The sequence below is a fragment of the Anolis sagrei genome, chromosome 2 (assembly GCF_037176765.1).
Source record: "Anolis sagrei isolate rAnoSag1 chromosome 2, rAnoSag1.mat, whole genome shotgun sequence".
Taxonomy (NCBI): domain Eukaryota; kingdom Metazoa; phylum Chordata; class Lepidosauria; order Squamata; family Dactyloidae; genus Anolis; species Anolis sagrei.
In genome coordinates, this window is record NC_090022.1 from 127,529,603 (window position 1) to 127,553,021 (window position 23,419).

Here is a 23,419-nt window from a genome sequence, read left to right on the forward strand (position 1 = left end):
CCACAAAGAAGCATCCCAGACTGCCTTGAGCAAGTGGTTTCCGGCTGTCGCAGAAAGATTAGGTGGTGCAATGGGGCTGGCTGATGTCCCAGTTGACTGCTAGTCGGCCACCTCCGCACAGCTCCCATTTCCCATAAGATTCGTTGCTGTGTGTCACTCAGCCCATAGCACCAGCCACACCTCCTCCTTTCCCCTCTGCCTGAGCTAGTGGGCCATTTTTATTTCATTGGCACCGATAGATTCCCTAGATCGGATTCTGTTGCATTGGTAGACTAAACCAAACCAATAAAACAGAAGTGATGTTTACACACTTAATGAAGCAACTAATATAGTTTTGCATTGTATCAATTAAATTCAAATCAACATAAAATTTCAGCCTGAGTATTTTAAAAAATCAACCTTGCCTTTTCAGAAACCCCAAATCATCCAAATTAATATGAGTTTAAATGTTGGATGGTGTTTATATTCTTCAGTTTCCATTACCCCTATCCAGAATGAACAGCATTCACAATGATGGAAACTGTAGTACTCCCAGAGTTCCCTGTATCTGTGCATAATTTAAAGAAGTTATTCCTTGAGTTGAGGCATCGACTTCTGTTTCCAATTTGTTTTGGCATATATTTTTTGATAGCTGTCAAATGTTTTTATTATTTTTTCTAACATTTCTCTGCATTGTAATTTAATTTAGTTTTATAATCCCTTTTGTTGCTATATTAAAATGTAATAATTTTAATATAGCAAAAAAGGGATTGTAAAAGTACAGAAGAACAGAAATTAATAGTCCTTAGAGAATATTTGCCTTACTTACGACATTGTATTATTTCTACCTACCACATATACTCGAGTATAAGCCGACCCGAATATAAGCCAAGGCACCAAATTTTACCACAAGAAACTGGGAAAACTTATTGACTCGAGTATAAGCTGAGGGTGGGCAATGCAGCAGCTGCTGGTAAATTTCGAAATAAAAATAGATACCAATAAAATTACATTAATTGAGGCATCAGCAGGTTAAATGTTTTTGAATATTTACTGTATTTCAAAGAAAAACAGTAAACTAGCTCTGTAAGTGGAAAAATAGGGTCAACAAAAACAATATGGTATCAACAATATAATAATAATAATAATAATAATAATAATAATAATAAACTTCATTTGTATCCTATGCTATTTTCCCATGGGGCTTCAGGCTGGCTTTCAACATAGTAACAAGCAAACATTCAATGCCTATATAAGCAATGCAGAGCTAGATATAGATCTATAATTATATATACTAATTGCACATATGCATTTCCCCCTGAAATGTTTGCAAATCCGCTCTCTATATATGTGGATTTCCCTCCTGCAATATTTGCAAACCCTATATATCTATATTTATATCTATCTAGACATCTGTGTGTGTGTGTGTGTGTGTGTGCAATTCCCTTCAATATTTACAAGCCCTATATATCTATATTCATATCTATCTAGACATGTCTATATATTTGTGTGTGCATTTCACCCTGTAATATTTGCAAGCCCTATATATCTATATTCATATCTATCTATCTAGACACCTCTCCCTATATAGATAATTATATCTATATCGAATTTGCAGAAACTTTCAAACATGTGAGGGGAAAATTCATACATATAGATACAGATATACAGGTACATAGAAATCTCTAGATATTTATATGTATATTGTATTTACAGAAACTTGCAAACATGTGAAGGGAAAATTCATATATGAAATTAATGTAGATAGATAGATAGATACAGATATATACCATAGGTACATAGAGATTGCAAAGGCTTACAGGGGAAATGCCGATATATCTGTAGGAAAGATTAACAAATATTTCAGGGGAAATGCTTTTAATTAATAGATTATTCCTGACTTTCAAGGGCTTCTCCCCCTCTCCTTTCCCTTTTTGAAACATTCCAGCCTGGAAGGAGAAGCAGAGAGAGCGAGGGAGGCTTTTGAAAATAAAACATACTGTTAAGGGAGGGGAAGATGAGAGAGAAATATAGCATATATTGCAAGCAATTGCCTCCAGGCTCTGCTGTCTGGCTTGACCCCATTATAATCCAAGGGAGGATTTTTCAACCCCCTCCCCCCACCAAAGGGCTGAAAACTTGGCTTTTTTTTTTAGTATATAGGGTACTTTTGGATAAGGAGAACAATCGTTTTTCAACAGTTTCAAGAACAAGAAACATTTCCAAGGTTCTAAGTTTCAGCTCTCCCAGTTCTTCCTTGCTTATCACTCTGCTTATTTGTCTTTCTCTTGCTCTAGTGTCCACTAGGCTTTGAAGGGAAGAACTGTGAATACAACATTGATGAGTGTCAGTCACACCCCTGTCAGAATGGAGGGACTTGCATTGACCTTGTGGGTCACTACATTTGTTCCTGTCCACCAGGAACTCTGGGTAAGTGCTGAGTATTGTAGTAGGGGGATTTTTGCAGTAGCAGGGAAAAATAATATAGAAGGGAAAGGGCTTTAGGTTTGTGCAACTTCAGGTTTGAGTTTCTGCTTGATCCCCTCCACCTTGGGGCACGTGATGGAGGATATAAACTCTGAATTCTCCCAGAATGGTTTTGAAGCAGGATAGCCACAGAAATTGACCTTCTGAAGCAGAGATAAGCCACCTCGGATCCTCCAGATGTTGTTGTACTTCATACTTCATTAGCCTTGATAGAGAGAGATGATAGTTGTAAATAAAATAACACCTAGTTGTCCTCTGCCCAAAAGCACTGGGAAAAGCACCACAGAGAGCAGAAAATTAGTTCTTGCCTCCCTATTGAGAGTTTGAAAGGTGTGGGGAAGAAGTTTAGGCTTCAGTGTGGTGAGATGTTTGGTCTGATGCCTTCGTGTTGTTTCTCCAGGTGTCTTGTGTGAAATCAATGAGGACGATTGTGCCATGAATCCTGGCAGTCGCATCCCCAAGTGCCTCAATAATGGGACCTGTGTGGACAGAGTGGGTGGCTACCGGTGCAGCTGCCCACCGGGCTTTACGGGAGAGCGTTGTGAGGGGGACATAAATGAGTGCCAGTCCAACCACTGCCACCCGCGCAACACGCTGGACTGCGTTCAGGAAGCCAGTGACTACCACTGTATTTGCAAGCCTGGCTACACTGGTGAGTAGAAATGCATGCTAGGTTGATTCAGTGCCTGCGAAAGCAGGAAAGACTTCTGGTGGTGGGTAGAGGAGCCAGGCTTCAGAAAAAAAATGGTATGTAGGAAGATGTAGGCAACATGTGGTTAATCAATGAGGAACTATATGATGAAGTTGAAAACTATTATAACTTATTTTAGACTACTTCTTAAAGAAACAGGCCTGGTTAAGCAACCAGCACTATCATTTCAGAGTCTAAACCTGGGGATCTCTTGGATCTCCCCAAATTGCCTATCCAACTTCAAAAAAATCACAAAATGCGCAAACAAGCTTTCCATTGAGGGAGACACAATACATGTTGGTTATGTACATATTCAGAAGCACTTCCCATCTAGAATCTAAGTTGATGTATCTTCTAATTGCACAGCACTATGTTATATTAACTTTATTTCTGATGTTACAAATATTTACACATCCACTTGTTACATATTGAGGCTAGTGTAATTTCCTAATAAGGATATACAATGCATACAATTACTTTCCATAGTCATTAGCAGCCCGGTTTAGAGGAAATGGTAGGTGGTGGGTGGTGCTGGTGTTCATGGCTCAGGTGCAAACAAAAGGTGAATGTGAAGCTTAGAGTTCATTTTGAAGCCTAAAAGGAGATATAAGAATCATAGAATTGTGAAGTAGAATGAGACCCCAAGGGCCATTCAGTCCAATCTCCAGCCATGCAGGAATACACAGTCAAACACTCCCAATAGATAGCCATTCAGCCTCTTTTTAGAATCTTCCATCTAAGGCAACTCCACCACATTCTGAGACAGGCTGTTCTGCAATTCTTTCTGTAATTGGCAGCAGTGATGGGCTGGATGAGCGCCAGCATACTGAGACTTAATCCAGATGAGACAGAAGTCCTCCTGTTCTGTTGTGGGGTCAGTCAGGGTATCAGATGGCAACCTGTGTTCGACGAGTGTACACTCCCCCTGAAGACATAGGTCCACAATCTGGGTGCTCTTCTGGTTGACTCTTGAAGCTCGGATGTCAGCGGTGGCAGGGAGGGACTTTGCACAGTTAAAACTTGTGCATCAGCTGCTACCGTATCTCGAAAAGACTGACTTGGCCAAGGTGGTCCACATCTTAGTTACATCCAGAATGGGCTACTGTAATGCACGCTATGTGGGACTGCCTTTGAAGACTGTTTGGAAACTGCAGCCAGCAGTTTCTAACTGGAGCTAACTATAGGTAACATGCTATGCCCCTACTCAAACAGCTCCACTAGCTTACGACGACTTTCCAGGCTCAATTCAAGGTGAAGTTTATTATCTACAAAGCCCTATACGCTTCAGGTCCAACCTATCTTCAAGACTGCATCTCTTTCTATGAACTGATGTTGGCTTTGAGATCAGCAGGGGAAGTCCTTCTCTCATTTCCACCACTGTCTCAGTTGATGGGGATGAGAGAGTGTGCCTTCTCTGTAGTGGCTACCTAGCTCTGGAATACTCTTCCAAAAGAGATTAGGTTAGCCCCCACCTTTGAATCTTTCCGATCCAGCCTAAAAGCATGGTTTTTAAAGCAGGTTTTTGGCCTCGAATATGCTGAAATGGGCCCATATGGGGTTGACACTCTGGCACTTTAGTTGGAATTGATGGCAGCTAGTTTTAACTACTGATCATTTTGCATTTTAAATTGTGTTATTTTATTTTATGTGATGATAAGTGGTTGTTTTATAATTTCTATGTAATATTGTTTTATACTCCTGTATCGTTTATGTTATAGACTGCACTGCAGTGTCTTGTAAGCTAGCCCAAATCCCTTTTGGGAGATGGTGGCAGGATATAAATAAAGATGATGGTGATGATGATGATGATGATGATGAGGCTATTATCTCCAGCACTGGATAAATGCCTGCCCTAAGGAATACTGTCTACCTCTCCCACATAACCCAGTTTACAGCCCTCTTGATCGGGTTTTTGGGACCCTTAGCAAAAATACCCCTGCCCATTGCTGTGAGGTGCAATCCATAACTTGCCAGAAGTCCATCTTTGTGAGTCTGCAGAAACAAATGAAAGCTCTTGCTCACAAGCCTTAAAAAGGATAGCCAATAAATTAAAGATGACCCCCATAACACAGCTCATCTTCTGGTCTCTGCTCAGGGTTTCCTCAAGAGGGATACCAAATATCATTGGATAGGTCTGTGTATGGGTAGAGGATTGACATGTATATGCAAGGAGCTGCAGGAATTAGCACTGAGACCCAGACCCAGAATAGTCGGGTAATATTGTTCTTATAATAATAATAATAAAACTTTATTTGTACCCTGCTACCATCACCCAAGGGACTCGGTGCGGCTTACATAAGGCCGAGCCCAAATACAACAATACAAGCAATAATAACAACAATACAAGCAATTAAAATAAAACATGGACAATAAAATAACGAAACATATCAATAAGACCAACACACAATTAAAAACTAAGGGAAGGCCAAATGTAGAATTAAAATTGAGAATAATGCTGGAACATGGGCGAAAAAGTGATGGGCTATTATCTTGAAGTGTGTGCAGTATTATGGAGAAGTTTCCACCAATAACACTCTGTTTCTCTCCTCAGGCCGTCATTGCAAGAATATTGTGAATGCTTGTGAGTCTCAGCCTTGCCAAAATGGTGGACAGTGTAAGCTGGCAGTAAACCTGCCTCTAGGATATACCTGCCACTGCCCCCGGGTAAGTGCCCTCCTGTAGCACCATGCCAAGAAGTGGTGAATGCAGCTCCTCTACAGAAATAATAGAAAGGACTAGATTTAAGCAGAGGATGACAATAGGTTAAGTGGAAGAATTGTGAAGTGAATATGTTAAAGCTGCAACATGATAAATATCAGTACCCACTAAGAAAGAGAACTTTTAGGCTGAATGTCATCTTCACCAATGAAAACCTTCTGTTGGAAGGAGCTCTGCTTCCATTTGAGGATTTGTTCCTGCAAGGCCTTGCATTATAGCAGAATTGCACAGTTTGAGTACTGTACCAGCCAGAGTGGATTGGTACAGTAGTCCAGTAAGAGAGTTTTCAGGAGGGAATACTGTGTTTGTGAGCCTGTGCTAGAGAGTGAGGAGTATGAGAAGGTAGTTGAAAGCAGGATATGGGTATTAAGTTTAGTGGGTTTCTTGCGGGAAGGATTTTCTTAACACAGTGAGCATGGGAGGGGGAGAGAGACTCTGCTGAAGAAGGGTTATTGCTGCTCTTAGCCTAGCTATTGGAGAGAATCCTAGGTTTGATGAGCTTTCCTGTAATAAGTGACTTTGTTGTCCCTTTCCAGGGCTACGCGGGCTTTAACTGTGAGCGCAGCTTCCTGTCCTGCCGGGAACTCCTCTGCTTGAATGGTGGCACCTGCCGGACCTCAGTCCTGGGTGCTCGCTGCTACTGCCCTCCTGGGTGGGCTGGACCAGACTGCCGCTTGCGTGCCAATAGTAGCTGTGCAAACCTGCCCTGTCACAATGGGGGTGCCTGCCATGAGATTTCTACTCCCCCTTATTTCCAGTGCCTTTGTCTTGGGGACTTCTCAGGCCTACGTTGCCAGACACCACGCCTCATGCGTCCCCCTCAGGCCCCTGAAGTCCGTTGTCCACTGGAGGAGTGTGCTGAGAAGGCTGGAGACTCCTATTGTGACAAGATGTGCAACAACCCAATCTGTCACTGGGATGGGGGTGACTGTTCCCTGTTGGTGGATGACCCCTGGAAGCAGTGTGAAAACCGACAGTGTTGGGAGTACTTCAACAACAGCCAGTGTGATGAGTTATGCAACACTGTTGAGTGCCTTTATGATAACTTTGACTGCAGAAGTCGAGAGCGCACCTGCAAGTGAGTCTTGCTGCTGCATGTGTGTGTGTGTGTGGGGGGGGGGGGGTCAAAGTGGGATACAATATTCCAGATTTCCAAAATATGAAGAGTTAAATTTTCTCCCAGATTAACAAATAGGAATGCAGAGCTTAGGAGAAAAAAATGAAATGCAAAGATACAGAATGGGAGACGATGTCTGGCTCAACACTAGTACGTGTGAAAAAAGGCTTGGAGTCCTCGTGGACAACAAGTTAAACATGAGGCAACAATGTCATGCGGTGGATAAAAAAGCCAATGAGATTTTGGCTTCATAATTAGAAATACAGTATCTAGATCCAGGGAAATCATGCTACCCCTCTATTCTGTCTTGGTCAGACCACACCTGGAATACTGTGTCTAGTTCTGGGCAACACAATTGAAGGGAGATGTTGACAAGCTGGAATATGTCCAGAGGAGGGTGACTGAAATGATCAGAGGTCTGTAGAACAAGCCCTATGAGGAGTGGCTTAAAGAGCTGGGCATGTTTAGCCTGCAGAAGAGAAAGTTGAGAGGAGACACGAGGGCTATGTATAAATATGTGAGGGGAAGTCATGAGGAGGAGGGAGAAAGCTTGTTTTCTGCTGCCCTGGAGACTAGGATGAGAAATAGTAGCTTCAAACTACAGGAAAGGATATTCCACCTGAACATTAGGAAGAACTTTCTGACTGTGAGAGCTGTTCAGCAGTGGAACTCTCTGCCCCAGAGTGTGGTGGAGGCCCCTTCTTTGGAGGCTTTTAAACAGAGGCTAGATGGCCATATGTTGAGGGTGCTTTGAATGCAATTTTCCTGCTTTTGGGCAAGGGGGTTGGACTGGATGGCCCACAAGATCTCTTCTAACGATGAGTCTATGATTCTACTTGAGGTAAGGGGGTACTGTGCGCAAGCCCTCAAATCTCGTTACATATTAGCTACAGAGGCATGAGCATTTCCTTTTTCCCTCCGTTCATGTGTGCAAGTCTCAATACTTATACTGAAGTACTGAAGAATGAATCTTTCCCACAGATCCATATTGCTATGAGCTCTTCCCTGCAGGATGACTAGCCATGCAGAAGTGTTCTGGATGAGCATAGGGTTTCTCTTGATAGATTTGATCCAATTCTGGCTCCTTTTCCTCCACAGTCCTGTTTATGAAAAATATTGCTCTGACCATTTTGCTGATGGGCGCTGTGACCAGGGTTGTAACAATGAAGAATGTGGCTGGGATGGCCTTGATTGTGCCCGAGAGGTGCCGGAGCACTTGGCCAATGGCGTCCTGGTCATCACAGTGTTGCTCCATCCTGACGAATTGATCCGCACAAGCACTGTCTTCCTTCAGAAGCTGAGTGCCATCTTGCGAACTTCGCTACGTTTCCGCCTTGATGAAGATGGCAATTACATGATCAAGCCATATTATGGTTCTGGTGGGCGACATCGCAGGGAACTGGGTCAGGAGATCATTGGGTAAGATATACAGATGAAACCAAGGAAAGAGTGGGGTTTGGGATCTGATGAATAGAGCTTCTATGGCCCTTGGCTGTTGGGAGGATTTGGGTGTGGAGGCTATTGGGGGAGAAGGAAGAGCAGTTACATGGAAGGAGAGCAGTTCAGGAAAACTGTTTCCAGCTACACCTTCACCAAAGAAGATACCTGAAAAGTACATCACCAAACTATCTGTCTGATAAATCCCAGTGATCACAGAAAAGAGATTAGAGTCAAATAATAGGTCACATAGGGATAAAATGCCATTACTGGATGGAGATTAATGCAAGCCTTCTCAAGAAATTCCAGTACATGATCCAAGGAATATGTGTATTACCTCCATCTCCCATTACCATAATACTGGAAATTAGTATCTTCCAGAACCTTGGTCAAGTCACATACTCTTAGTCTCGGAAAATCTCATGATTTGTGAAGACACACAAAAACAGTGACTGTTAGTTCAAATATTATTATTTTTAAAAAGAATACACTGCTAAGATGCTGCTGGCTCACTGCATGAATGTCAAGCAAGTGCACTTAATGCACCATTGCAAACAAATAGGATAATATTTACTAATGAAGGCAGAATGATGACAGTTGTGTTGGCATTCCTGATGTTCATACATCTGGAGGCAAGAGTGGTTTCATAATTTACACTCAGAAATGTCTTGCCTAAATCAAAATGTGAGAAGCTAGTCTTCTTACACAATAAGCGAAGTGCTTCTGGTGCAGATGGTGGTTTTGCACTCAATCCTTGTAATACTCGCCCCTTCCTCCAGGTCTGAGGTTACTCTGGAGATTGATAACCGCCTCTGCTATCAAGCATCAGACAAGTGCTTCCCAGATGCCCAAAGTGCTGCTGACTACCTTGCCGCTCTGTCAGCTGTAGAGCGCCTCGAGTTCCCATACCCCCTCAAGGCTGTAAAAGGTGAGGAAGTCAAATTTTTCTGCATTTGGTTTTTCTTTTCTTTTTTTGCCTGTTTGTAAGTTATAGCATGTGACTGACAATTTTATTAATTGTATTGCTTCTCTAGGTGTAAAGGTGGAAGGTGCATCTGTCCCACTCAAGCTGCTGCCATTACTTGTGGTAGCAGCGCTGATCCTCCTAGTGATTCTGGTGTTGGGAGTGCTGGTAGCACGTCGCAAAAGAGAGCACAGCACCCTCTGGTTTCCTGAAGGCTTCAGCTTGAAGAAGGAGAATAGCAATAAGAACCGGCGTGAGCCTGTGGGCCAGGATGCCCTTGGCATGAAGTAAGAGCCTCTCACTCACTTGGCTGCTGTCTAGAATCAATACACCATCACTGTCATTGAGAACCTTGCAAGTAACCTCCAAGAAGTCCTTGCCAGCCAAAGGAAATTACTGAAAAGTATATTAGTCCTCAATGAAGTTAGTAGCCACTTTTTCCATGCTGGCTGCAGAAGAAAGGAAACAATATCTCTGCATCCAGTGTGGAAACCAAGGCTAGTGGAAGGAAAGAAAAGATACTGTATTTTACCACATAATAGTCACACTTGTCTTCCATTTTTCCCCCTTACAAAAGAGGGATTCAACTTTTATGTGGTGAAAACTGGGAGGCCTATGGGACCTCCCCTGGCTGGCAGCTGAGGGGGACCGCATAGGCCTTTTGGCAACCACACACAGACAAACAAGGTCTATGGGGGCTCTTTCGCCTTCTGCTGGCTCACCCTGTTGCATGCATCCCGGACTGAGCTAGGAGGAGGTCTCCCTCATCTGCCAGCAGCCAAGGGAAGCCTCCCAGCTCTCAGCCTTTCACTCACCTGTATGCCTGCCCTTTGGAGCTATGAGGGCTGCTTCAAGGGGCATGTGTGTGGTCAAGGGTGTGTGACTGTTATGCTAGAGAAACAAATATGAAACCGTGTCTCCAAAAATGGGGTGTGAATATTATGCAATGGCGACTATTATGTGATGAAATACAGTCGTTCCCAAGGATATTACAGGTAGAGAGATGGCTCACATCTCCTGCTCTGTTTCTATGCTGACAGTGGATGAAGATACTGGTTTCCTCTGCAGCCAGGCAGACTTATGGGGAAGGAATTAGTTTCTTCTCTTCTAGCCTGTTTACTCACCTGCATAAAATTTATTGTCTCTGTGACTGCCAGGGAAGTTCTCAGGTACATGACCTTTGCCCCAAATTTTCAGCTGTTACAGAGAACAGTCAACATTTGACTTGCCATGATTGTGCAGCATTGCCAGCAATACTTCCAGTAGCTGATGGAGAACTTTTCCTTTAATTGTGTTTTTATGTGGGTATGGACAGAAGTAAGCAATATAGTGAAAACCAGTTCACCTGGAATTCCTGTCCTATACTGCCATTTGGCTTCATTGTACGTTTTGTTCCCTGTGCAGGAATATTGGCAAAGGGGAAAGCCTCATACCAGACAGCTCAGAAGACTGGTTGGAAGCAGAATGCCCGGAGGCCAAAAGACTAAAGGTATTGGCTATCCCTTTTGGGGCTTGCCTCCTTTTCCTTTCTTTGGGGCCATCTTTCCTTCTTTCTCCACTCTGCCTCCCTTCCTGACTTTTTATCCATAAGACTGTTGTGTGTCTCTTTGGATTTTTTTCCTTGCAAAATACACTGCAATCAGCAATTATGTTGTTGGTTTCAGCAGATGAATAGGGGAAATGTCCCCTAAGTTACAGACCTGTGCTCTTTCCTGCCAGGTGGAGGAGCCAGCTATCGACTGTGAAGACCCTGTGGATTGCCGCCAATGGACACAACACCATTTGGTAGCAGCAGACATCCGCATGCCTCCTTCTATGGCCCTTACGCCACCCCAGGGTGAATTTGACACTGACTGCATGGATGTCAACGTCCGTGGACCAGGTAATTGAGAAAAAGGAGTATTGGATCTAAACCCATCTGCAGTCTTTCTCTGCACCTGCAGAACAGAATTGTCTGCCACTGCTTTTCATATGTAATGTGCTCATGTAAGCCACTCTGAGTCCCCATCGGGGAGATGGTGGCGAGGTATAAATAAAGTTGACTATTATTATTATTATTATTATTATTATTATTATTATTATTATATGTCGTGACCCAGCAAGCTTTTTTCAAGTAGAGAGATATAGTATATTGAGAGAGAAGAAACAGGACATTCTTTCTAAAACCTTTGCTGGTGTCTCCTTTCAGATGGTTTCACGCCACTTATGCTGGCCTCCTTCTGCGGTGGAGGCATGGAGACAGACATGGCTGAGGAAGAGGAGGCAGATGATTCTTCAGCCAACATCATCTCAGACCTAATATGCCAGGGGGCTAACCTAAGTGCCCAGACAGACCGCACGGGGGAGACTGCATTGCACTTGGCTGCCAGATATGCCAGGGCAGATGCTGCCAAGCGTTTGCTGGATGCCGGTGCAGACACCAATGCACAAGACAACACAGGGCGCACACCACTTCATGCTGCTGTGACTGCTGATGCCCAGGGAGTCTTTCAGGTGAGTCTTATCCTCACCGTGTGATATTTTTCTCTCAGTCCACCTGTGAAGACTTTTAAAATCCTGTGAGAGATAATGTGACCTTCAGCCTTGCCCACATTAACAGCACACCTGTTCTGCATTTCCAGTGAAGAGCCACTGTGCTTGTTACAACCAGTAATCTTTTCTGTGTTATCAATGCAAGATAGCCTTTATATAGTTCTCATTGACAGAACTAAGAACATGAGAACTGCACAATACTACTTTCTATGGTGTGCTTTGCTCCACTCCCATCTAACATCCCATTATTGTTGACAGATCCTGATCCGAAATCGATCTACAGATTTGGATGCCCGAATGGGGGATGGTTCGACTGCACTGATCCTGGCAGCCAGACTGGCTGTGGAGGGCATGGTGGAGGAATTGATTGCCTGTCATGCTGATGTCAACGCTGTGGATGAGTTGGGTAGGTAGCTCTCAGAGCAAAACTGGCTTATCCTACACTCTGGAAGGCTCTGGAATCTGGCTCCATTACCTATCTAGATACCATGAGCATCTGTCGGTTTTCAGCAGGCCATGTCATGTCTATATTTGCAGATTCTAGTTTGTATTTTGTAATTGTGTGCCATATTGATTTTACACATTCTCCACCCTCACCAATCCAAGTCACAATCCAGGTACTTTGAATATGCCTCAGCCAGCAGAAATTCACTTGGCAGCTTTCCTACCTTTTGTTCCTTTCCCTTCCATAAAACTCACTTGCTGCATATTGCCAAGGTTAGAGCTTTATGTAGCATGGATTTTTTGCAGATCCCTTGAAGAGATTGGGGTGGTGTTGAGAATAAAGTATCTATGAGGGAAAAGCTCTAGTAACAGACCTTGCATTTTCAAAGAGTGCAGCATGGACCTGGCAAAAAGGGCATTTATCTTCATGGCTTAAACTGATCTGGGCATTCATTTCTATAACCAAGCAGTTTACTCTGGGATCATTTCCAAGTTCTTACGTCTGTAGAAGGTCTGGTGTTAGAGCAGGAAGGTACTGACTGCAACTATAATGGAGAAGAAGATAATGTCTTAAGACTGGAGAACATTGGTATAGAAGAAGGCTTCTGGTAGTCGTGAAACATCATTGTCATGTGTGCAAATTATATTAATCTGCATTTTATATTTTCTACCAGGTAAATCTGCCCTGCATTGGGCAGCAGCTGTCAACAATGTAGAGGCTACAATTGCATTGCTGAAGAATGGTGCTAACAAGGACATGCAGGATAGCAAGGTAAGTTCTTTGTTTTTCCCTAAACACATGGTAACTTCACCAAAATGTGGGGAAGCATAATTGTTAGAGTGGGCAGCTCCTAACAGAGGGAGTTCTTTTCACTCCTTTAGATGTTGCCCAGGTAGGTCTGGTGACTTCTCTGCTTTTATGTGCATTTGTGTTTGTTGGGGAGGCTTTCGGGGAAATAGATGCTCTACACAGCTACTGGCTGCTCCCGTGCTAGAAAAATTGTACTATATGCCCATCAATGTGTCTTCTCTGTGGTAGGAGGAGACGCCCCTGTTTTTGGCAGCCCGGGAGGGCAGTTTTGAGGCAGCCAAAATCCTGCTGGACCACTTTGCCAACCGTGAGATCACAGACCACATGGATCGGCTGCCGCGTGATGTGGCTCAGGAGCGTCTGCACCATGACATTGTCCGGCTTTTGGATGACTACAACACAGTGCGCAGCCCACAAGGGGGGCTACCTGCTGGTCATTCCCTTTCCCCACTCATGTGCCCTCCTAACAGCTACTTACCCAGCCTCAAGCCCACTCCACAGGGCAAGAAGAGCCGACGGCCTAGTGCCAAGAACGTGGCAGCAGGCAGCAGTGCCAGCCTGGCCCGGGAGAGCAAAGAGGCCAAAGCGCGTGCCAAGAAGCTCAACCTGGAGTGCCAGGGTACTCTCCTGGAAAGTTCTGTCACCCTGTCTCCTGTTGACTCGCTGGACTCCCCCTATGTGCCCAACCCTGCTTCGCCAGGGGTTTTTCATGCAGCTAGTGCCTCACTGTCAGTCCCCTCCACTCCCATGGTCCATGGCATGATGGAAGCCCCTTTTGCTGTTAGCTTAGCACGCCTCAGTGACCTAGGGGATGGTACCCTTCTCTCCATGAACCGCCTCTCAGTGCCACCTGGCCGCATGGGGCTCAGTCTGGGCATGGTGAGCCCTGTGGCCATGCCTTTTGATTGGCATGCCCGTGTCCCTACTTCCCAGTGCCAGCCAATCATAGGAGTTGTGCACCCAGCTGCCTCCCATCCTAACCTACACCAGCCTGGCCAAGCTTTCCCACCTGGGCTGCTTCTGCCTAACCACATGGCCATGGGTCACAGTTCACAGGGGCTGCCCAACCCAGCTCCGGCGCAGACCAAGGAGGCGGCCCAACCCATGCCCCCGCCAGCAACCACCATGCGCGTCAATCAGCCGGTCTCACCCCAGGAGGGCCAGGGCCAAGGGGTGCCGCGTGCAGGGCCCCCGCAGTACTTAAAGCCGCCAGGAGTGGAGGATTACCCAACACCTCCCTCCCAACACAGTTACACCCAGAGTCAGGATGCGACACCCAAGCACTTCCTCCATCCCCCAAGTGAGCACCCTTACCTGACCCCCTCCCCAGAGTCCCCGGAGCAGTGGAGCAGCCCCTCTCCACACTCCTTGTCCGACTGGTCTGAATCCACACCCAGCCCCACTGTTCTGGGCCCAAGCCACACCCAGCTTCCCTCAGCAGAGCCATCTACTAAAATGCAGGTGTTTGCATGAGGAGCTAAACTGTGTAAAAAAATAAATAAATCCCAAAGGCCTGTGTCCCACTGTGGCCCCCATTGGGGCCTATGCTTGCCGCTGGGATCCGGTTGTTTCCCCTAATTGTGTTTTTATAAGAAAAAACTCAAGTGTAAAAAAAGTTTTTTTAAAAACTTTCCTGGTCTGGGAGAGTTGAGGCATGGCCTCCTCTTTCCTTCACTGCCACAGAGCCCAGGCTGGCCTATGCCCTCCCTTGTTGCTGTGTCAACCTGACTTCTGGGGAGGGTTTTAAAAAAAACCCCAACATTGATCCCTTTTTGTATAAACCCAGCATTTTACTCTAAATGCTTTTATTTTTTACTGTGTATTCATTGTCAGTTCCTGTTGTGTTGCTCTTCTTCTTCCTGTGGGCCTTCAGATGTGAGGGATGGAGAGGAAACCTGGCGCCCTCTCTCCCCCTCTGTGTGGCACTGTTTGTCGGGTTGAGCACCCATCTCCCTCCCCACCGTGTTGGGGTGGGATTTTGCTCACTGTATTTGTGTACTGCGTACGCAGCATTAGCCCAGATTGGCATTGCCACACAGAGGGTTGCATTCCGCTCCTGCCTGTGTTGTACAGGTAATTAAGCCCCACCACCACCCCACCCTTAAACTTGGCACTTCATCACATTCCAGGCTAATTTATTCATCTGAAATTCTGAAGCATATTTCCTTCCCTACTCCTGCCCCACATCCCTGCATTGTTTTGGCTGACTCTAGCCGTGATCTTGGGGGGTTCCCAATCTCCAGAGTATTCTGAGCCACTCTGTGTTTTTATGCCTGGCCCTTACTGACATCCCCTCTACTGCCTTGTCTGAAGCTGCCTTCAGCCCACATTTTCCGGATGGCAGAATATGGTACTGTGGGACCTTGGGGCAGCCACAGGCACCATAGGTTTCCTTTTGGGTGCGTACAAGGTACTGAGATAGTATTAAAATACTTGTCTCGTTTCTCCTGAAGACTTTTGGTCCAGCAGTCAACTACCTACTTTCCTCTTTGCTCCCTGTCTCTTTGCACCCTGTACATTCCAGCTGTTCCTGGCTGTAAATACTGCCAGTGGGAGCAGTGGCCACACAGGACCCCGTCCAATTGTGGCTGCTGCTCTCCCCTCCCTTCCCGTGCTATGTAGCATAGTGGGGGAACGGCCCTGCCAGTCTCCCCTCTGCCATAGAAGGGCCATTTCTAGCTCATTTTTAAAAAACCTTTTTTTAAAAAAAAAATCCAGTGTAAACTAAGTAGCTTTAAAGCAGCTGGGTGCTTTGTGTACAGAGCGGCTTGAGCCGCGGCATAATAAACATATAGCTAATAAGGAAACCGCCTCCGCTTCCTTTGTGTGTCATTTCTTCCTTTCTCTGTTGATTGTTTATTCATACTTCGGGGTTTAAGTTGTGAAACAAAACATTGAAAGGATCCCACTAGCAATAATTATAATACAATAGACAATGCCTTATTTTTCATTCGCTCATCCCAATCAGTGCTGAATCTTAACAAAGCATTATTCCCTTATGACCTTTAAGGCTTTTGCTATGCCACCAACAAAGCCTTGAGAGAAACGTTTGAAAGATGACTCCTGGATTGTAAGAGTTTCCAACACAGGGGTGTTAAGATCAATACACTTTGAAAGATGGGCTAATATAATTGATTTATGTGTTAAAAATTATACCCAAGAGCCTTAGTAACTTTTGGATTTTCACCCTTAAGAGGATCTTTTTGCCAATGACCCTTCTGCCTGCAAAATCATGGTCAGACTAAGGCTGTTTTCTGTGTGACAAAACCATGTGCAACTTCATTATTGCTTCTGTTAGATCAGTGGTTCCCAATCTTTTCTTTTGACCAGGGACCAATCTCCAACATTAATACCAGAAGGGATTCAGTTTGGGGTGCTGATTCAGAAAATTGCATTGGATGGACCAAATCAACTCTAGTTTCTGAAACAGAACATATGCCATGGTCAGCGACAGGGAAAGAGTGGCATGTGGCATGAAAGGAGCAGAAATAAATTAAAAATGAAGAGGAAGGAGGCCCGCGGACCAGATTTTCATCCTTGCACCTCACTGGTGGTCTGTGGCCCACAGGTTAAGAACCACTGTGTTAGACTGAGGACATCTGTGTTCAGTGGATCCCTGCACTGAGGAATCCCTCATAATGCTCCTAATCATTCTCAGTTTAAAGAAAATGACAAGATTAGGCACAATAAAAGTTACTTTGATTTCATGGTGAAGAGAAACTCATAGTTCCCTCAACAACTCCTGTTTTAGCAAAGCCTTTGCTTTGTTTTTCTATATATGTGTGAGACACCTTCACTTGGAGTTCTCTTTTAACAAAACATTGGACCCATCCAACCACGGCATTTTAAACACAACTCCCAAATTGCACAGTAAATGATCTTGTTTTTTCTTTTCTATCTGAAAAATTCAGCCCAACATTGGAGTCTGTTTGCCCTTGCCACTTAACACAGATTATGCTGGATTTCTGTTAATGAATGTCTGCAAAGGGAAAGCACCTTAGAGATAAAGACATAAACTTTTGTAGACTGGATCTCTTTCATCAAATAGACTTCCTTCAACAGATTCAGTATATGAAAGCTTTAACTTTAGATTTGCTTGAATTATGCCTCTTATTGGGGGTTGCTGGGGGCAATTTTGCTGTGTGTCCACATCTGCTTGCTTGGTTTTATCCTTCACAAGATAACCCACACATCCGAAAAACCTGCCCATACTTTTGCCCATTTTCCATTTGCTTTCCTGTGCCAATTGGCAGTTAAGATACCAAAACAAAAAAACAACAACAAGGAGCTTCCAGAGAAAGGATTCATAGCTTTTCCAATCAAAAGACATTGTGCAACTCTGCCTTTTCTGACTTACCTGATTTTTCTGGAAAGAAAAAAGCAGCAGCAGTGGGAATAGAAGGCGTGACTACCTATTTAAAAGTGGTGGTTATGTGATTCAGGTGGGTTAATTGCACAATTAAACCCTAGTCCATAGCTACCAGAATTATGATGATATCTCAGGATGAGAGGTCTTTTTAAATATAATTAACAAAAAATGCTAGGCAAACATGCATCACCCAGAAGGGCAATGGAATCATGCATTGAACAAAAACAACAACTATCTGAGATTGGGAACATAAGAAGTAATGCTAGTAGTAAGCATTTTGCAGCGCTTTGGTATCCCTCGCCTAACCTTTCTTCATCATTCACACTGCAGACCTGCAAAGTAAAAGCAACAAGAGTAGAAAATGAGAAGCAAGCGAGAATCAAGGTGCACCTGCCTGTTCATGTGTCATGGCTCTTTGAATTCTGAGTCAGTAAGAAAGCGCACAGCAGAAGCCTCTCACCACTTTGTCCCCACAGTTTGCTTTCTCTAGTTGAGATGATGAAGCTTCTGCTGCCATAAATATTAAATAATAGATTTAAGAAATAGCTGTCCAGGAAAATGTAGGAGATCCTACTATTCCTTTAAAATATAGCTCATTACCAGAGCTGTAGTATGGGCATCCTCCCACAAGGATGGTAAAACATCAAAACATCCAGGCGTCCCCTGGGCAACGTCCTTGCAAATGGCCAATTCTCTCACACCAGAAGCAACTTGCAGTTTCTCAAGTCACCCCTGACATGAAAAAAGTATGGGCTTATATGTTTGTGCACAAAAAGACCCCAATTTCCAATTTCCATGATGGCATTGGATTTTGCAGAAAAAACAGGTGTGTAGATTATGTGTTATAAACCTAATTTTATAAAAACTCTGTTATTCTGTATAAACTAGCTGTTCGTTCTTCAGAAGTGATCTTCAACCTTCCCTTCACTGACAGGTATAGTATTGGAAGGAGGTCTGTAGACCATAGGTAAATTTGGAGGAACACCTCTATTACTTTTTGCAGAATAAAGTTGGGATATAAAGCCTAGTGCATGGTCAAAAAACTGGATAACGCAAGATCCCATAAAGTAACGAGCAAATTCAAAGTAGTCTTCTACATTTGTGTCTCCAGTCCCTCCTTTCCACCTACATGACCTTCTTGGCAATTTGGAAAACATTTGAAGAGCACATAAAAACCTAAATTATGTTGGTAGCCTTATCTAGGATAGACACTAAACTAATTTTGAGTCACAGTTTGTATAAATCTCATTAATTCAATAGACTTACGGCCAATAAGATTTAGGCCAAAGTGTGTTATTTCTGACAGGAAGACCAAGCTGAGGAAGATATCATTAACTGTGCTACTAGAGCCCTAATGCTAGCCTGTTCAAAGGTATCATAAAGCCTCACCACACTCTCCATCCACCTTTACTGGACACTTCTGAAGAAGCCATCTCACCAGAAAAGGAACAAGACTGATTCCAGGAATAAATGGGCATGGTAGCTTTCTTGGGACTGAATCACACATACTGTTTTGTAGATGTTGTACAAATGGTTCCTTTAAATGTTGAGCAAATAATCTTCATACTTGTTAAGGAAATTTCAAAGTGTCATTTCCATGTCTTATTTGGGGCCTTCCAACATAGATCTCGAAGGGCTATCAGGTCAAGAGTATCCAAAGCCCAAAACTTGGGATCAAAGGATGAGCCCTGGTATCCTGTTACAAGAGGAAGCCCTGGAGATGTTTTAGGTACCTTCGCAGAGCTATTGGAACAATAAACAGGAAGCCTGAACACGCAAACATTTTTTAAGGGAAAGACTCAACCTGAGAACGGGAGAAAACTTGAGATCTGGAAATGCAAATGACTGTTTTTTAGAGGAGACTGTATTGTTGATGCTACAGATGCCCAGGAATAGCCAATGTCCTCACTAGATCTGGAAATATACTCCATGGGGCTGACAATACTCTGCCTTCTCCTTTGGCCCCCTATTAATCCAGCTTCCTCATTCATACTTTATTAAGTTCCTCCTTTGTTGTTAGTTTTCTAGTCCTGATACAGCAGTTATTTACCACTGTGTGGCAGTAGAGATAGTAAAGTCTCCAACTCAGATCTATTATATATACTGTAAAAGGAAAACAGAGGACTGACGGGCAATTTCACCTGTCTGATGAAGGGGAAAAACTAGAACATTTTAATAATGTATCATTTCTTGTCACTTTAAGAGACTGTTACATTTATTATGGTAGACGTTTTTCAGAGTTTAGAACCATTTCATCAAAGGTTGCTGTGAGTTTTCTGGGCTGTACAGCCATGTTCCAGAAGCATTCTCTCCTGACGTTTTGCCCACATCTGTGCCAGGCATCCTCAGAGGTTGAGAGGTCTCTCAACTTCTGGGGATGCCTGCCATAGACGTGGGTGAAACATCAGGAGAGAATGCTTCTGGAACATTGCAGAAACCCAGTGATTCTGGCCTTCAACAATACATTTCATCAAATATGAAACTGTTTCAAAACTGAGGCTTTTATGGTTTGTATATCAATCTTCATTCATCTGTTCAATCTATGTGCCAATAAAGGTGTTAGTTTTTAAGGTACCACATTTTTTTGTTGTCCCCCCCCCCCCCCGCCCCCAATGTTGCAGCTGCCTCACACAACCAGAACTTCATCTCTCCAAAAGCAAAGATTTGTAACATGTAGAATCAAATGTTAAATAGACTATTCAAAGTGAAGTTCCTGGAGGAACCAAGGCCTCCAGATTAGAAGGGGACAAAAGACAGTCGCAATTTGAGCTATGGAGACCATTTGTATCCAAAGGCTCCTTTAACCAATTTCAAGTAGATTTTGATATACAGCCCAATACTAAACAATGTTCACTGTGCCATTGTGAGTTTGTGTGTTTATAGTCCTACGTTGATAAAGTGAAATCATTCCCTCCACTTGATGAGTTGCTATTAGGAGCTGGCATCAATGGGGGCCACCTGAGGCCAATGTCTCAGCAGGAGTCTCATTGCCAATATATAAGGCCCACTGGTCCTGCCATTACTACTTTACTGCTGTCAACAATGTTAATTTGCGCTACGGCTAACTTAAAACATGTTTACTGAGACAGCAGCAAATTTCCCCACTCACACACACTATGGTGTATAATACTTCAAAGTTACACACATTACTTTGGCTCATATACAAAACATAATTTTAAAAATTCTGCATGTACTTTCCCCCAACATTAAACATACCAATGTAAACACCAACCACAGCAACTTGGCTGCCCTTAATGACACTGAAAATTAATTCTGCTTAATGGCAGGGCCAACTCTGGCCAACCTTTTTGGAAAATGACATTTATAACCTTTTGGAAAATATCTTTTGGAGATCATAACTTTTTAATTTTCAGAGAAGAGCCAAAAACACTTTAGAGTATAGTCTTCTCTTCTGGTATACAACCAGATATAATTATGCAAGGCAATGGTTTCAGTTGTTAGACTGAATGACCTGTTATCTCTGATCTGTTAGGAAAACAGAGATTTTGCTAGTACGTTAAAAAACAGCAGTGCTACAGAAGTGTTTTTCAGTGCCTATATATATGTGTGTGTGTGTGTATACACACACACACACACACACACACTCCCATAAAACAACTTGTTTTAAATCATGCACTCAAGAGACAAAAATTAAGTAGACTGAGTTTTAAAAAAATGTATTTGGTTTAATTACAACCTTCATGTGTTCAGCATACGCAGGTACAAAACTTATCAGTCCACTTTCAGATATATTTGAGATTATTCTCTGTGCCATCAGGCCAGGACATCTCTTATAACAAAAACAGCAAACAAGTGTGTGATCTGAGGTCTTGTTGTCAAGCATTTTAGAATGGCTGTGGATAGGCCCAAGCCATTGTGGGTTGCCTGGTGAGAAAGGGAAGCCAATATTGCAGAATAAATCTCACCAAGTTGAAGTTAAAGCCACCGAGATTTTTATTTCATTCCAGCTGGAAAGGATGACGATTGTAGTAATCTGCCAACAAATTGACATGTCTGCTAGGCAGGTAAATACAGAATATATAGATTTCAGATTCAAAAGTTTCCATGCCCACCCCCTGAGCCAGCTTTGTTGTGATTGGCTGTGACATCGGCAAGCCAGCAGGAGAGCCAGTGGCTGCATGAGCACTGCTTTGGCCTCTCAGCCAATGGGGTGGAAGGGAAGTGGGCAAGAGGAAAACAATTAAGAAATGTCCAATTAACTGGTTTAAATTACTAATGTTTGCAAAATTGCTGAGCAATTGCTTAAGCCCTCGAGCTGGCCAGGGTTTATTGTTTAAGTTCCTTGGAATCATCATCTATAGTTTGGCCCAAATGGCCAGGTCCTTTGTTTTATCATCCGGAGATATGGGGTGCGTTGATGAACTTTGGAACTGGTTTTGGCCAGCAGGGCTGACATAATGGAAGAAGCTGTAGTGAAGTCCTAATTCCTTGCAGACAGGAAAACACCTTTTGTCTTGGTGGATCAAGATGCCCAGAGGTCTTATCTCCAGATGGACTAGCCTTGTGCCCTCCGAGATCTGGCTGATAAGAACCATTTGTTTTATTGTCCATGCAAATGAGCTTGGTAAAACCTTTTGTTAGGGGATTAGTAGCTCAGGAAACATGAGGGGACTTCCTGAGCCAGGTGAGTTGCTGGATTTTGAAAACAGTGGCTTTTCCTTCATATTTCATAAATATAGACATACATACATATAATGGGAAAAGGGAACATAGAAGGAAATCATAAGGGATAAATCATGCAAGGTCAAGGGAGCCCTGTCAGCCCTCCCTCCCTCCACAGTCCACCAAAGGTTCATATAGATCAGTGAAATATCATAAAAGTTCATAAGGATTTGGTATAGGGCCCCTAAAAGTTTCAAAGTTCATGAAAAGTGTATTAAAGGTTTCCAAAAGTTCATAGAAAGTCCATAAGAGTGCGGGGGGGGGGGGGGGGTCTCCTCTGAGATCAGTCTGAAGTAGTTTGTAGTCTCAGGAACCATAGACTAAAATAAGCTGCATACCAGAATATACCTACAGGAAACAGTAAGTAACAGGATCATAGATAAACATTACTAGAGAAGGCTTGAAGAAGGTTGCAATTTCCAACAAGTCTTCTTTGAACAAACAGATAGTAGGAGGTGTGACATTAGGAGCTGCCACCCTTTTGCGCTGCCTTTCCAAGCTTTGAGAAGTTGTACCCAAAGACATAGGGATTGCAAATGGACAACACAGATGGTAGCAAAGAGGCCTTGGGGAAAAATAGACTGACTAAGGAAATGTTGCCCAAGGGTACCCGGAACAAACAGTCCAGCCAAGCCCAGGGTTGTGCCATTTTCCTCTGTAAATCATCCGACTAGCTGTCCTTTAGACAAATTTTCCCATCTCATCCATCCATCCATTGCTTATGTTATACTGTAATGTGACTTGTATCCTTTCCAGTTCAGTTTAACCGTTCCTTAATGTGCCACCTGCTTCCTTTGGTACATCAGCACAATGAGTCTATACACATTACTTCAAGCCACAAGCAATTCCCCCATTAAGGCTTTTATCAACCCGCCTCAGTTCCCCAGGGAGCAATAGATATGCTTCTGCTTCAAAGGCCTTGAGACCTTTTGAAGTTAAGCATGTTAACCAAATTAAATGAGGATGTGGACCTTTGAGGACATGAACCCTTTGCCACTCCCACAAATCTTGATTAATTCACCTTCGTCCCAACCAATTGACCACACAGGTCATGTCAAGCTGCAGTGAGCCAAGAAAGAGTACAGTGCATGCGCCATTCCTTTCTTCTCCAGGCAGTTTATTGAGATGTGGGAGTGGAGTAGTTATATGAAAAAATTATAGGTGAAATCCTGGCTGTGGGATCAGGC

General features: G+C 43.6%; 1 protein-coding gene across 2 annotated transcripts in view; it reads left to right on the forward strand.

Moving 5' to 3' along the window:
• The window catches only part of NOTCH3 (notch receptor 3), an 80,398-nt gene extending 64,411 nt beyond the window's left edge, over positions 1–15,987 (forward strand). The window contains exons 22-34 of one of the 2 annotated variants that reach the window (XM_060764418.2): positions 2,277–2,409; positions 2,867–3,118; positions 5,709–5,821; positions 6,412–6,953; positions 8,091–8,411; positions 9,209–9,357; positions 9,464–9,680; positions 10,798–10,882; positions 11,086–11,275; positions 11,582–11,886; positions 12,184–12,331; positions 13,044–13,141; positions 13,409–15,987. In XM_060764418.2, coding sequence (XP_060620401.2) covers positions 2,277–2,409; positions 2,867–3,118; positions 5,709–5,821; positions 6,412–6,953; positions 8,091–8,411; positions 9,209–9,357; positions 9,464–9,680; positions 10,798–10,882; positions 11,086–11,275; positions 11,582–11,886; positions 12,184–12,331; positions 13,044–13,141; positions 13,409–14,653 — 3,798 coding nt within the window. In that variant the 3' untranslated portion in view covers positions 14,654–15,987. The remainder of the gene's footprint in view (positions 1–2,276; positions 2,410–2,866; positions 3,119–5,708; positions 5,822–6,411; positions 6,954–8,090; positions 8,412–9,208; positions 9,358–9,463; positions 9,681–10,797; positions 10,883–11,085; positions 11,276–11,581; positions 11,887–12,183; positions 12,332–13,043; positions 13,142–13,408) is intronic. The other variant, XM_060764419.2, reaches the window with a different exon arrangement.
• The last annotated feature ends 7,432 nt before the right edge of the window (positions 15,988–23,419 follow it).